Below are 15,572 nucleotides of genomic sequence, written 5' to 3'. Positions count from 1 at the left end.
GGGCTTCCCTGGTGGCGCAGTGGTTGAGAGTCCGCCTGCCGATGCAGGGGACACAGGTTCGTGCCCTTGTCCGGGAAGATCCCCCATGCCGTGGAGCAGCTGGGTCCGTGAGCCATGGACGCTGAGCCTGCGCGTTCGGAGCCTGTGCTCTGCAACGGGAGAGGCCGCAACAGTGAGAGGCCCATGTACCACAAAAAAAAAAAAAAAAAAAAAAATAGAAGCAACACATTTTAATAATACAATTTTAGCTTTATACATTCAATTAGCGGCAAGTAATGTGGCAAAAATGGAAAATAAACTTGGCCAAGGAAGAGTATATGAAGACAGTAAAACAAAAAGATTGTTAGTGCAAATTAATCAGCTGAGGCATAAAATGTGATGCTCTGGGCAAATCTGAGAATCCTTACACTGTAAATAATAGATATATATGTTATTTAGGTTGGAGCAGATATCTGTGGATTTGTGGCTGAGACCACAGAAGAGCTTTGCAGAAGGTGGATGCAACTTGGGGCTTTTTATCCATTTTCCAGAAACCATAATGCTGATGGATATGAGGTAAATGCCTCTTGTTCTCCATGTTTCAAAATAAAACATAATTTTAAACTTAAATTTATATCTATAGAAGATCTGGTCTGAAAGTTTGTAGTATAATTCATAAAGAAGAGTTGGAAGTCCTCTTCTCAAGGTCTATAAATATTTTGTATATATAAATATGATCAAATAAGGAAATCATGAGACATAGTCATAGCATAAATATTTTATATAAGCCTAAAGCATATACACATGTGTGAAATCACAATATTTTAAGTTAAGGACAAAGCTTTTTGAGTCTGGATTCTTACATTCTAACAATATAAGTTCAGGTAACTTTCATAAAAATATAATATACTATTAAGGATTTCCAGTTTTTCTTTCATTAAAGATACACAAGAAATTAAAGATACTTGCAAAGCAGTTTGAGGCCATAGTCTTTCTGTAATAGGTAAAACTGTAATGACAGGTGGGGGAAAAATAAAACTAACGCTTTTAAAACATGCATCTGAACTGAGCATTCAGTATGCAGTGAGCTCTCATAGGTATATTTCTCAAAGGGAATGAGGAAATTAGGTGAAAGCATTAAGTCAATTAAGTACATGTTGGTTAAAAATTATTCACTGTGCGCACACTGGGGCTTAATTCTCTTTGAGAAGAGGGACAACTACTCAGAGCTCAGCCCGGAAGGAAGTGTGATAGTACAGAAGTAAAAGATATAAATTGGATATTCGTCACTTCCTAATCTACCTAAGTGATGCTTCAAGAAATTTGCGTTCATGGGAGATCCTGATATGAATTACATTATAATTTGTGTTTATCTCTGTCCTCCAAAAAGCAGATGCCAAGAGACGATTAGAGATGTTAGAGATTTATTGGTGAAGCACTTGTGGTAGATAAAGGAGAGGAAGCAGGAGAAAGTGGAGAGAGCCTTCAGATCACAATTCAGGTCTGAACCAGGTGAAGATGAAGGCAAAGAAGGTTTGATAGGGAGAGTTATATACTACAGCCCAGTTCTAAGGAAATTACAGTCCAGTAGGGAGTCCTCAAGGTAAAGTTGACCACTGGGAGACCCCTGTATCTCCCTGGAATGGGCCTGAATAGTAGTCCCACCTTGCTCATTGATTTCCTGGGAGCAGCAAAAGGGAAATGAGACTTTGCGGTAAATATGATGATGAATCTAGGGAAGCAGTAGCTGGTTCGCTCAGTTAATTTTGTTACCCATAGCAGGAAATCTAAGCAGGTTTGCTCACATCATTAAACCTTGGCTGAGAGAGTCAGCTAATCTAGCTTGGGCTCAGCAAGGAGGCTGTCCTTCAAGTTGCAAGCCTATAGGCTGGCCAGGCAGCTCTGTTCCCTGTATCCCTTGGCTAGCAGACCATTTGGGCTTATTGTTCTAATAGCAATGGCAAGGCACAAGGCAGCAAGACCTCAGGCAAGCACATTTCCAGCCCTTGAAGGTGTCACATGTAGTAAGACTCCATTGGCCAGAGTATGTCATATAGCTGAGCACAAAGCCAAGTGGTGGGGAAGTACAATCCACTGCTAGAGGTAGGTGCAAAGTCACATAGCAAAAGTTGAGGGTACAAGGAGGCATGAAAATGGAGACCAATAATTCAATCTACCACAAATAATAGAAGAGAAGAATGCTTTGTTAAAATAGTTTCCATCTTCTCTAAGTATGTATATTTAAAAGGGAAATGTCCACTTTAAAATAAAATTTAATTTTTATATATATATATATCCAAATGAAAACATAAAAGTTAGAAATTCATATCCTTTGATAATGAAATAGGAGTAATCTCAACTTTTTACAAACAAGGTAAAATGTATACATTTTGGTTTTCAAAAATACATTTAATGCTTCTATTTTAATTTTCATTCATGTTTTAACTTTCTTATTTCAATTCCTCTATTTATGCCACAGCATCAGGATCCAGCATTTTTTGGACCGAATTCTCTTTTGGTTAATTCATCAAGGCACTATTTGAATATTCGCTATACCTTGTTACCTTTCCTCTATACTCTATTTTATAAAGCCCATATGTTTGGAGAAACAGTAGCAAGGCCAGTTCTTCATGAGTGAGTACTGTGTTCAAGAATTTCAGTGTCTTTCAAATTATATTCAGACATATGAAAAATTAATAGGGGTAAATCAAGATGTCAAGTAGATTCTACTGCTTTTTCTTACACTTATGTAAATAAGTTGATTAACTGTGGAATGATAGTAGTAAATATAATTAATTTGGTGAATTGGACAAGATTAATCTAGAAATGTGAGAACTGCATAGAACTTAAAAGGAAAAAGATATGTGGAATAATTTGAGAAATTATATCAATAAGCAATATTAAATATAGAATACTGAAAACATATTCATGTATATATTGTGAAAATCAACTAATTATAGATAGTGTATAGTATAGTTACAAAACAATGAATTGTGCTTGTCTTTGTACTTCTTGACCAAGGCAGGGACTTTCCTCAAGAAATGACTAAAGATCCTTTCAAATCCAAGTCAAAATGGGAGTTTATAAAGAAAAAAGTGTAAAAGGAGGAAAGTAGAATATGAAATATTTCTGGTACTTTATGGACCTATCTTACAGGAGAAAAATGAATTAAACAGAATAGTTGTTTATTACAGATAAAAAGGAGCCTTATCATATATGATGGATTTTTTTGAGTCCCAAATGAACGAATTTCCTCTCTCCCTCTCTCCCTCTTTTCTCCCCTCTCTCCCTTCCTTTCTACCTTCTTTTTTTGAGTGTCAGATGAACCATAAGGATGTAATAACTATAGATTCAAAATGACATATCAAATAAGTAAAATTAAAGACAATAATTATTCCCAGGGAGAAACTTAAAACATAAACCAAATGAAGAATTTGGATAAACTTATTTTTTATCTTTGTATTGTAAATATTGTCATTGTTCTTAGGTTTTATGAGGATACTAATAGCTGGATTGAGGACACTCAATTCTTATGGGGCCCCTCATTACTTATTACCCCTGTCTTGAAACAGGTAGGATACAATTTTAATAAATTTATATTTTAATGGAAACTTTGTGTAATCAAATCCACACTAAATTACAAAACATCTGGGTAATAAATGTTACTCAATAGACTGCTTCAACCTGATAAGTGTTAAATTGAATTCTAAAATGCAGAAGAAATTGTGAAAAATTATAAATATATTAAGTAGATTTATGCTGTTCAAATAGATAATATGTACTGTGGAGAAAAAATTGTATAAAATTAGTATTCTTCTGAAAAGGAAAGCTTTATTTATGACATCAAATCAAATCTTATAGTAATAACAAGGAATTCTCATTCAAGTAGACATAGACATTGAAATTTTGCTATATTGTAAATAAAGATGAACTTGAAAACCAGTGGATCATATGAAAATGCTGAAAAATAGTTGAATGAGTTATATGTTTTTTATCTGTTATTTAAAAGTGGAAATATACGGAAATGAATGTGTTCATACTCACAATTACCATGTAGATTACAGCAATACAAATACAAATGCATGTATCCATTATTTTAGTTGCCACTTAAATTCATTTCATCTTTGCTTTAGGAATATTTTACATTATAATATCTAAAGCTAGTAAAATAGCCTTTTGATTACTATATATAGAAAATATTGGAGTATACCAATACAAAGGAAGTTTCTTTTCGCTTTACTATGAAAATCCAACTTAACATTTGATGTGATTCTCTTCCATTACATATTGAAGTAATATATATATATCTATCTATATATATATATAAAAATTATTTTGTTTATTTTAGGGAGCAGATACAGTGAGTGCATACATCCCTAATGCTACTTGGTATGATTTTGAAACTGTAAGTAACCTTAATATAATAATAGATCACAAGTACATATTGTTCAACATCTGTACATGGAAACAACTCCAAACACACAGCATATCTTTTTTCAGTAGTTCTGTTATTGTTACAAAAAATAATAATTCCAAATTTTAATAATGTGGAAGTCTGTGCGGGTGTACATTTTGTTGCATGTGAGAAAGTATATGTTTTGTTGCACGTGATTAATACGAAGTTATATTCTTTAGTGTAGAGTTATCCATTTTAAATTGTGGAAATAAAAGGTCAAGAGTAATTTTAAGGAGTAGTAACTTATTTTAATAATTTCCCTATTTTACATATTCATCTTATGGCCAGAAGAACTGAGTATTAAGCTAATCTTAAACATTTGTTTTTATAATGTATATTGTAATGTTTGGGAAAGATTTTCATCTCAATCTTGAAAAGGCAGCGTAGCAGGATTCATACACACGACCTATTTTTTTTAATTGACCAAGACCTTCTGAGAATATTTATTTTAAAGGAAAGTATTTTGTAATGCACTTATATTTGCTAAGCAGACCTTTTATTTTTATTTTTTTATTTTTTTGTGGTACGCGGGCCTCTCACCGTTGTGGCCTCTCCCGTTGCGGAGCACAGGCTCCGGATGCGCAGGCTCAGCGGCCATGGCTCACGGGCCCAGCCACTCCGCGGCATGTGGGATCTTCCCGGACCAGGGCACTAACCTGTGTCCCCTGCATCGGCAGGCGGACTCTCAACCACTGCACCACCAGGGAAGCCCAAACCCTTTATTTTTATAAGAAATGATTTTTTAAAAATTCTTTCTAGAGGCATGGTTAACTTTAAACCAAAACAAAGAATAAAAAATAGTGCTAATTAAGAATATTGTTAATTATTGTAGAAGGGAAATGGACTTCTCTATGTTGATTTTGTGTGTGTGTGAAACCAAACTTATTTTTACCCAGCTTTCATCAGTAAACTGAAAAAGAGTTTTCTTTAAAAGTTAGAAAATGACATGTTAATATTCACTAAGATGACACGAATTTCTCATAGTAAGAATTATTTCTATGTGTAATTCTTGTAAAATGGGGTTTAACTTCTTTACAATAATGAAAAAAATATTTTTATCTTCCAAATATTAGGGTGCAAAAAGACCATGGAAAGGACAACGTGTTGATATGTATCTTCCAGCAGACAAAATAGGATTACATCTTAGAGGAGGTTACATTATCCCCATTCAACAACCTGCTGTAACTACAACAGCAAGGTAAAATGAAAAGGCATTAACTGAAATCTGAAATATAATTCAAGATTTAATGTTTCACATTTTTATTAAGAATCAAATATTGATATTTAGCTTTTTCACCAGAAGATATTTGATATACGTAAGGACATCTTACATATAACCATCATGGTTATAAAAAGAAGAATCAAATTATGTATATTACTACAAACTTCTTGATTTAAAAAATAAGCATAGATTAGAAATTTATTTCCTATGCCAAAATGTACTGACATTCTCTAAAGAATATATATAATTAAAGTTAATTGCTGATTCTTAATAAAAAATGAAGTATTAAGTAAGTTATATAATTGATTAAAGTGTCAGTTGTTACATATTTGGATTTTCAATACATAAATGTCACAATGTTTTTCTTTCAGCTAAAACGTTTTAAGTTAATAAATGAGGTAGATATTTTTGTTAAGTAAAGAACAAGATAGAAACTAAGTTGTTCAGTAAGAATAAATTTGAGAACTATTTAGAAAAAAAGCAGAAACTTGAAAATTCTGGTGCTTTATCTTGCAACATTCATTCTGGGTACATGGACAGAATGTGTCATATTGAATCTATGCATTTCCCCATATTCTACAACACCCCAATAGATATCTATTCCTTACTCTGCTGTATTTTCTTCATAACATTAAGAATATCTGGAATTATATTTTTACTTTTTCTTGTATGTAGTGTGTCTACTCCCCCAGACTATAAACTCCATGAAGGCAGAGACTTGACTTTTCACTGCTTTAGTCCCCAAACCAATAATAGTGTCAGCCTATTATGGAATAGGCTCCTGATTTTCTCTAAATATTTGTTGAAGGAACAAATTAATAAGTGAATGGATGTGTGTTAGTAACTTAATTATTTTTGTTTTCTAGAATTGATCACTTTCATATTGTAACTGTTTCATGACGATGTTCTCAAAATAATTGGTTATACTCTAGAGCTGTATTGAACAAGAGAAACATACACTTTGATGAGTGCATGTTGGAAGAAATGTATTCTGTATAGAGCAGTTACCTGGACTGTATAGCCTCATTTTAAATTTAAAAACCTATAGCAATATATAACTAAAAAAATATTCATCATGTTTCATTTCACATGATAGAATTAGCTTCATTTGTAAGACTATTAGAGATTCCACTTAGCATTTAAAATTTTATTTTATAGTGCTTTTCATTGTTTTGTAACCTTGGTACACTGCAATTTAGGGTTAATGTGTATGTGGCAAATACATGTTGAATTGAGCAATCATAAGATATATTTAATTTTGTTGTTTGAATTGAAATATTTTTATACCATTTCAATTTTGATGGTGTCTTGGCCCCCAAGAAATTCCATATTGTATATTTTTAAATTAATTTAATTAAGTAATTTATTTTTGGCTGCGTTTGGTCTTCAGTTGCTGTGCGTGGGCTTTCTCTAGTTGCAGCGAGCGTGGGTGGGGGCTACTCTTCATTGTGGTGCATGGGCTTCTCATTGCAGTGGCTTCTCTTGTTTTGGAGCACAGGCTCTATGCACATATGCTTCAGTAGTTGTGGCACGTGGGCTCAGTAGTTGTGGCTCACAGGCTCTAGAGAGCAGACTCAGTATTTGTGGTGCACGGGCTTTGTTGCCTCCCGGAATGTGGGATCTTCCCAGACCAGGGCTCGAAACTGTGTCCTCTGCATTGGCAAGCAGATTCTTAACCACTGTGCCACCAGGGAAGCCCTTCGTATTGTATTTATTCCTTTCATTTATTTTCTAAGCATATGAATTATTTTTCTCATTGATAAATTACTAATAAGTATAGACATGAATTTTATTAATATCAGTGTTCTCATGTGAATGCAGAACTCCTACAAGTCCCTTATGTTGAAATGGATTTATTTATAAGATATTTCACTATACATTTATTTTTAATCATATATGCACCCAAACTTACTTAACAGCCGAAATAACCCTCTAGGACTTATAGTTGCTTTAGATGAAGATAACAAAGCAAAAGGAGACTTTTTCTGGGATGATGGAGAAACTAAAGGTAAGTTTCAAAGTGATATGCTTTTAAATGTTCATTTTAATGATGGGAAGTTTTGCCTTTATTATAAAATTAAACAAAAATATCACAAGTTTTAATTTTTAGTTGCTGTTTTATATCTATCTTAAGATTTTAGGTTACTTTATGAAATTTAACATTGGTATTTAAATTATATATATTTAATTACAATATTTGTTTTTATCTTTTGGTTTATCATAAAAAGTCTTTGACAAATATAAATATCTTATTAGATTACTGTATAAAAATTAAAATAGTTAATAAATTCACAGACGTATAACTTGCATCCTATTTTCAACTATCTTATATGATTATAGTGGTTAAAACTAAAGTTTTATTACTGTAAAAGAAAACCAGTATTAAGGCTTTAGTTAATTAATGTAGCTGGGGAGGGATAAATTGGGAGTTTGGGGTTAACAAATACACAATACTGTATATATAAATAGATAAACAACAAGGACCTAATATATAACACAGGGAACTATATTCAATATCTTTTAATGAACTATAATGGACAAGAATCTGAAAAAGTATATATATATATTTTTTAGGTATGTGTTTTATATATGTACGTATAAAAAATTATTAGTTTACCTTCTATTATAGCTCACTACTTTTCAGATATATTAAAGAATGCCCTATATGCCTTTGTCTATAGTATATGAAACATCCAAATATCTCTAAATTAACTCCAAGAAATAGCCTATGTATTGGTGTGCTCTCTTACAATTTTGAAAATATGGAATCTATGAAAAAAATTCTGTTCTTTTTTAAGTCTTATCTCCTATGAATATGTAGATTACCACAATATATCTGCTCCACCAGATATATTGTCTTCCCCTTCTCGGTTGATGGTAATTTCATCTCTGCAAGATGCCAAAAACTTTAGAGTTCACTCTTGTCTGTCACAACCTAGGAATTTCTCTTGGTTCCACCTTGATCTTGGTTCTCTCATAAACTCCACCATTATCATCACTACTTTTCATTTTAATTACTGCAATAGCTCCCTAACTGGTCTCTAAGTCAATAGCTCTTGTCAATCCCCCTTTTTTACATTCTATTTACCAACCAGCAGATAGAGTGATCCCTTTAAAAGATGATTCAAATCATTACACTTCTGCTCAAAACCCTCTATCAATTCTCCATTTTACTCAATTAAGAGCCACAGTCTTTACCAAGACCTAGAGCATTCACTATGTCCTGCACATTTTACACACACACGCATGCACACACACTGTACCCTACCATTCTCCATTTCTCATTCTACGCCAGCACACCAGCCTTCTCCCGCTTTCTCAAATACCTTAGAGTCAAACACACTAGGGTGAGCTCTGCCCTGAGAATAGATTCAAAGCATTTACTACATAGAAATTCTGTAAGAGAGGATTGCAGCAGAAGTAAATTGTTTCGTAATCATCAGGTAAAGAATGTTGTTGAGATAATACCTCTATTGGTAGCATGTGGAACCTGATTTTAAGGTTATCCTCATTTCTCAGATTATATAAATATTTCCAAATTCATTCCTTTTTTCTACTTGCAAAAAATTATATTGATAATTTACTTCATATAAAATGGTTAAAAATATGGAGTTATGATTTAATCAGACATTTAATATGATATCTATATACTGAAGTGTGTTAAAAAGTTAAAATTAAAATTTTCTGAGTAATCAATCAAACACAAGACAATAAAATGACCTTCAGTTTGGGTTCTGACTCTATTTTTATTTCCTAGGATTAAAATTTTAAGTAAATTAATGTTATTCAAAGTATTATATATAAATCCTAGTATTCCCTTTATATTTTCCACTCTTTCTTCCTAATTATTTTAGTTATAATCTTTAGTTCCCTGTTAAAGAAACATGTTGATAAAAAGTTATGTTACATTGTTACATATATCATGCAGAAAATAATTGCTTTCTTCAATTTTTCTCATTAAAGTTTATTTGAAACTTTAATGTCTCCACATTCACTCATTCTTCAAATAATGAAAAAACACACTGAAAGATGTGAACCAAAATTGTGGTGTGCCATGGCTTCCCAAAATAAACTGAATGTTCCACAGTTTACTAAAAAGAGATAAAATATCATTCAAAAAATAGTTATAATTATATATATTTTACTACAAGTTTTGTGCTCTCTGAATTTCCAGAACTATTTTAGCAGTCCTTGAAAAATCAAACTGGGCAAAGATGCATTCACTACCTTTACTTCCTGGGAAAATAAACTACCAAAATAGTTTCATTTAAAGATAATTAAGAAGCTTGATTTAAAAGAATAATCTATTTAATTTGCTTCATTAATAAATAATATCTATTTTAAAAAATTCCCTGTGTTGTCTAACTGTAAAAATAAAACAGAATTTAACATTACACTTTGATCTGATACTTTTTTTTTTCACCATTTCAGATACCATCCAAAATGGCAACTACATTTTATATACATTTTCAGTTTCTAATGTAAGCATTCTCCTTGAACACATAGCTAAATATAATACCTTGTTAATGTCTAGATTGTGCCTTTTGGAATGATGTTACATTCCTCTCCAGAAATCAGTGGAAAGAAACAAAATAAATTGTTCAATTTAAATTATTAAACTATATATGAATTACCTTAAATTTTTATATTTCAATGTACTAGATGAGTTTCTGTTGATGAAATTGATGCACAGAAATCTTCAGACTTCTTGTAGCACTATGTCTGGTTTAAGCAATATGTCCTGGGAAAATAATCTCAACATATTTGAAAATGTTTTAATATACCAATCACAGCAGTGACTGTCATGGATTTAGGGTGAAAATGAAAAAGCTATGCACAAGATTAAATTTTGAATAATTAGTAGCAATGCTTTTTGTAGAAGTTAGATTTCTTCATATATTCTTTTTTGCCAAAGATAATTTATTCTTCACCAATGAAGAGAATGAGAAGGAATATACATGATTTGCGTCATGCATAATTTATCTGTGAAAATAATTTTAGAGCATGTATAAAAGACAATTTTAAAGAGTTACTAATAAGTGTATTTATATAGGGTGCTTTGATGTGAAGAGCTGTTGGGAATGGAGGGATAGATGATTGGTTCTTTTCTTATTATACTATATTATTAAATACCAAATAATGCTATAATTTAATACTAAATAATACTAATTTATTAGTATTATCAGCATCAATAAATTCTAAATTATGTGAGATGTAGAACATTTTCTTAGAATTTTGGCTAATTCCTAAGCTCTCTTGTCTAGAGTTTTTCACTTAGCAATTTTCATTAAAGTATGTATTGGTTAATTATTTTTATTTAGTAAAAACTATAGTTTATACATTTTTAGAACTGTAAGATTTAATCAGTATAAATACACTTGTTATTTCTAATTTGTATCCAATGACCTTCTACTTGATATATAATATTATATACATTTTTCAGAACAAATTAGATGTTATATGCACACATTCGTCATACCAGGAAGGAACCACTTTAGCATTTGAGACTATAAAAATCCTTGGGTTGATAGACACTGTTACAGAAGTTTCAGTGATGGAAGATAATCAACCAATGAGAGCTCACTACAATTTCACTTATGATACTTCCAACCAGGTAAATACAATCTTAAAATATTTTAGTTATCACATACTCTCATATTTAACATTATATAACCATTCAGGCTCTTGGTTTTGTGATTTTTTTTTTTTCTTCATTACATATCTTTCTTTTCTTTTCCTTTTGCTGGCAATATTCCATTTTAGGTTATCTCAATTTATGTTGAGATATCAACCTTAAGGTGAACTGATACTACTTCTCCCTCTCTATTTAATTTTATCTTGTGTATCACTTATGTATGCCTTTCTAATATTTTTTTTGATACCATTCTCCTACCCTGAACTCTTACCTACTGCATACGATAAAGAATCTAAAAGTTTTACCTTCTCATTTAAGACTTCTTAAGGTAATGATTGAATCCATTTCTTCAATTCTCTCTACTTCTCCTTTCATGAACTCCCTTTGTCCTCAATATATCTTGTACTTCTCTTTCAAATTTTTGTTTACAGTCTCCCCTTCAAGTAGTCCCTTTCTTATCCTCGTTCTTGCCTTGTTTAACAAGTGTACTAGAGAGGGAAAAGGAGTAATAGAATTGGGCTCAAATTGCAGCCCTGCAGTCTGTGCATTTAAACACAATAAATTAATCTCTCATTATCTCAGCTTCCTCATATGTAAAATGTCATATTTAATCATAATGTTGCTTCAGGTAAAAAATTAATTATTTAAAATGTTAGACAAAAATAATTTAAAACATGGAAGTGATATTTATTGGCATTTACTTTTCTACCATTCCTATATTCCTAAATATTAGTAATGTTAGCATAAATTCTAAATTGAGATGTAGGACATTTTCTTAGAGTATTTTTATCTAGCTTCTAAGTCCTCTGGCCCAGGTTTTCACTTAGGAATTTCCATAAAGATATGTATTGGTTAATTATTTTTTATTAGTAAGTATACTATAATGTATATATTCCTAGGACTATAAGAACTAATCAATAAATAATACAGGCTTATTGAGAACTTTATGACTCTAACAAAGATTATCAAGTGGGCATAATACAAAATTGTTTTATTATATGTTTTTACAATCCCAGTTTATATCTGTTTCTATTTTTATGCTAATGTAAAGATTTACAAAGACATTTATAGATACATCTTTCTAATTCTCCTGTTCTTGGACACTATCCTTTCACTTTTTTTTCTTTTTGCATAATACCATGTTATCTCCTCTCTAACTTGTCCCTCAAATATTATAAGCAGTGGATAAAATTAGGAAAATAAATAAATAATATTCCCCTCCTCTGACTCTGGGAGCCTCCAAATCAATCAAAGTGGTCAACAATTTCTTCCCTTTTTCTTCATTGAGGGGACTACTATTTATTTCATACCTGGTATGCCCCAAGCATAATGCCAGGTGTTTTAAATTTCACAGATCATTTATTCATTATCCCCATTTTACAGGAGGAGGAAATTGAAGATAAAACAGAGTAGATAATTTCCCCAGATTCATGAGCATTAAGTATCAGAACTGAGAATTGAACACATCTGGATTTAAAGATAATGTTTTTTATTAGTATTCTATAATTTCTCATAGTTTTGAGAACTGTCTTGAGATTCTAGCTATTTCAGTGGCATGCCATGTTTTTTCTTTTCTATTCTTTCTTTTAGTATTATATTAAAATTATTAATGATTTGATTTGAAGAATTGCTGTGGGGTTGCTGCATTTTAAAAATGTTAAGTATTTTTAAATTGTCCAGTGGTCAGAAATATTTTAATGTTTTCTTTCTCTTCAAAGAATCTACTAATTTACAATCTCATGTTTAACCTTGGAAGAAACTTTACTGTTCAATGGGATCAAACTTTCCTGGAAGCTGAAAAGTTTACTTGTTATCCAGATGCAGACATTGCAACTAAACAACGCTGTGAAGAACGTGGCTGCTTATGGGAAACGGTAATAAGAATTTTAATTATTCAAGATAAGGCTTTCACATAAACGTTTCAAAGTAAACCGTATATATTATAATTTTAATTCTACAGCATATAAACTAAATTCAGCTAGAGAAGCATTTGGAATTTGAAATTAGGACTTCTAATAGATAATTTATCTTTATCTTAATTCTCCAAAGACACAATTTAGTAAAAGCCAGACTAAATGGATGTGTAAGTTGCTTTCCAGGCATTTTGGATAGTATTACTTTATTTAATAAACTAGAACTCTATTTGTTACACTTTGTTAGATGTTAGTTGTGGCTGACTAGCTTAATTGAGCAAGGTATTATGCCAGTAGGGAGTAGTGTTTCAAAAGCATTGTCTCAAGTTATTAAAATTTCTGAAATTGATTGATGGGCTGTATCTGTTCCACTAAGAGGTGACAATTTCTGCCAGTAATTTTGGTCAAACTTTCAAGAACAGGGCTTCCCTGGTGGTGCAGTGGTTAGGAATCCGCCTGCCAATGCAGGGCACACAGGTTCAAGCTCTGGCCCGGGAAGATCCCACGTGCCGTGGAGTAGCTAGGCCCGTGTGCCACAACTGCTGATCCTGCGCTCTAGAGTCTGTGAGCCACAACTACTGAGCCTGCATGCCACAACTACTGGGGCCTGTGAACCTAGATCCTGTGCTCTCAACAAGAGAGGCCACCACAATTAGAAGCCTGTGCACCACAAGGAAGAGTAGCCCCCGCTCACTGCAACTAGAGAAAGCCCACACACAGCAACAAAGATCCAATGCAGCCAAAAATAAATAAATAAAATAAATTAATTAAAAGAAAAACATTTTCAACAACAATGATGGTCATTGATAGTAGACATTTTTACAGAAAGGGATATGGGAAAAGTCCCCTCTTGCTACACTCATTTTATTTTTTAAATTCTGAACTTTTGGTTACATCATTGGGTTTTGTCAGCAAAAAAAGAAATTATTTCATATAATCAATAAATTAAATGCATGTGTTATAACACTGAGAAGAGTCTAGACTCATCTGCCAGCAACTTCCCAGAAATGTCTGCACTTATATGAGGGAATATATAGAATCTCTGCCACCAGAGAAATGGCCCTCATTCCTCTCCATTGCTTGATGAAGTAGCATAATCTTTACCATTAGGAAAGTTTATGGAAGAATCGAAGAAAAGAAGTGAGGAGGAGAAATGATAATGAAATCAATAAAAGCCAAATAGTAAAGTATCTTTCCAATATGCCTCCAAAATCTTCTTTTTAAATTCCAACTCTTCATTCAAATCCATACCCATTCTCCATTGCATTCAGTGCGTGGTCACTTACTCTCATTATCAACTGAAACTAACACAACCTTGTTAATCAACTATACTCCAATATAAAAGTTAAAAAAATGAATATAAATGATGGGTACTAAAGCTCCAATAACGTCTAATAAGAAAATGTGAAAATTTTATTTTTCCCATTACTATTACTATTCAACACCTTGTAGATTTTTAAGTCAAACAAGTGAAGCTTTAACATTAGAAGTCCATTAAATATGATGATTTAGAAAATTTATGTTTCTTTAGACCATCCTGTTTATTCATTGATCCATTTAACAAATTCTTGAGAACTACTTTGTTCTAGGCACTGTTCTAGATGAAGAAAATAAACAAAACCCTCTTCCCTGATAGAGTTTATATTCTAGTGTGGGAAAACAAATAGATAACCTAAAAAATTATGTTTTATGTTAGATAAGTATAATGGAGAACAATAAAGCAGAAAAGGAGAAGGGGGGGTGGAGAATGACAGTGGTGTTACTTTAATGATTGTACACAGAAGGTTTCTTTGAGAAGGTGGCATTTGTTAAAAGAGTTGAAAGAAAGAAAGGAAGGAATAATATTCCATAAAGAAAATACATCAACCTGAAGTACATCTGAAGTAAGAATGTACCTGGTATAGTCCACAAACAGCAAGGAGGCCATCGTGTCTGAAACAGAATGAGTGAATGGAAGAACAGCAGAAGATGAAATTATAGACATATGGGAACAAATAATGTAGATCAATTACTTAGACCATTTTTAGGATTAAGATTTTTACTCTGAGATAGAATACTTCTGGAGAGTTTTGAAAAGATGAATGAGAAAATTAAATTTCCATCTTAATAGGAATATAATGGCTTCTGTGTTGAGAACAGACTGTTAGAAGAATAAGGCAGGGAGACCAGGAAAGAGGCTGTTACAGTAATCAAAATAAAATATTGGTAGATTGAGCCACAGTGGTAATGGTAGAATTAGTAATAAGTGTTTGACTTTTCTGCATATTTTTAAGATAAAGCCAAAATGTGTTGTTCCTTGATTGGATATAGAATATGAGAGAAGAGTAAAAATGACTTCAAGTTTTTGGTTTAAACAGCTGGAAAAAA

General features: G+C 32.0%; 1 protein-coding gene across 1 annotated transcript in view; it reads left to right on the top strand.

The window, feature by feature from the left end:
• Positions 1-15,572, top strand: part of SI (sucrase-isomaltase) — a 100,398-nt gene that overhangs the window by 42,322 nt on the left and 42,504 nt on the right. Inside the window, exons 17-25 of the mRNA XM_004283436.3 lie at positions 439-555; positions 2,459-2,613; positions 3,467-3,551; positions 4,328-4,384; positions 5,509-5,633; positions 7,577-7,665; positions 10,089-10,138; positions 11,101-11,271; positions 13,011-13,166. Coding sequence (XP_004283484.1) covers positions 439-555; positions 2,459-2,613; positions 3,467-3,551; positions 4,328-4,384; positions 5,509-5,633; positions 7,577-7,665; positions 10,089-10,138; positions 11,101-11,271; positions 13,011-13,166 — 1,005 coding nt within the window. The remainder of the gene's footprint in view (positions 1-438; positions 556-2,458; positions 2,614-3,466; positions 3,552-4,327; positions 4,385-5,508; positions 5,634-7,576; positions 7,666-10,088; positions 10,139-11,100; positions 11,272-13,010; positions 13,167-15,572) is intronic.

The sequence above is a fragment of the Orcinus orca genome, chromosome 5, assembly GCF_937001465.1.
Source record: "Orcinus orca chromosome 5, mOrcOrc1.1, whole genome shotgun sequence".
NCBI lineage: Eukaryota > Metazoa > Chordata > Mammalia > Artiodactyla > Delphinidae > Orcinus > Orcinus orca.
The sequence above is the reverse complement of the archived record's forward strand: the minus strand, read 5'-3'. Positions and strand labels throughout refer to the sequence as shown.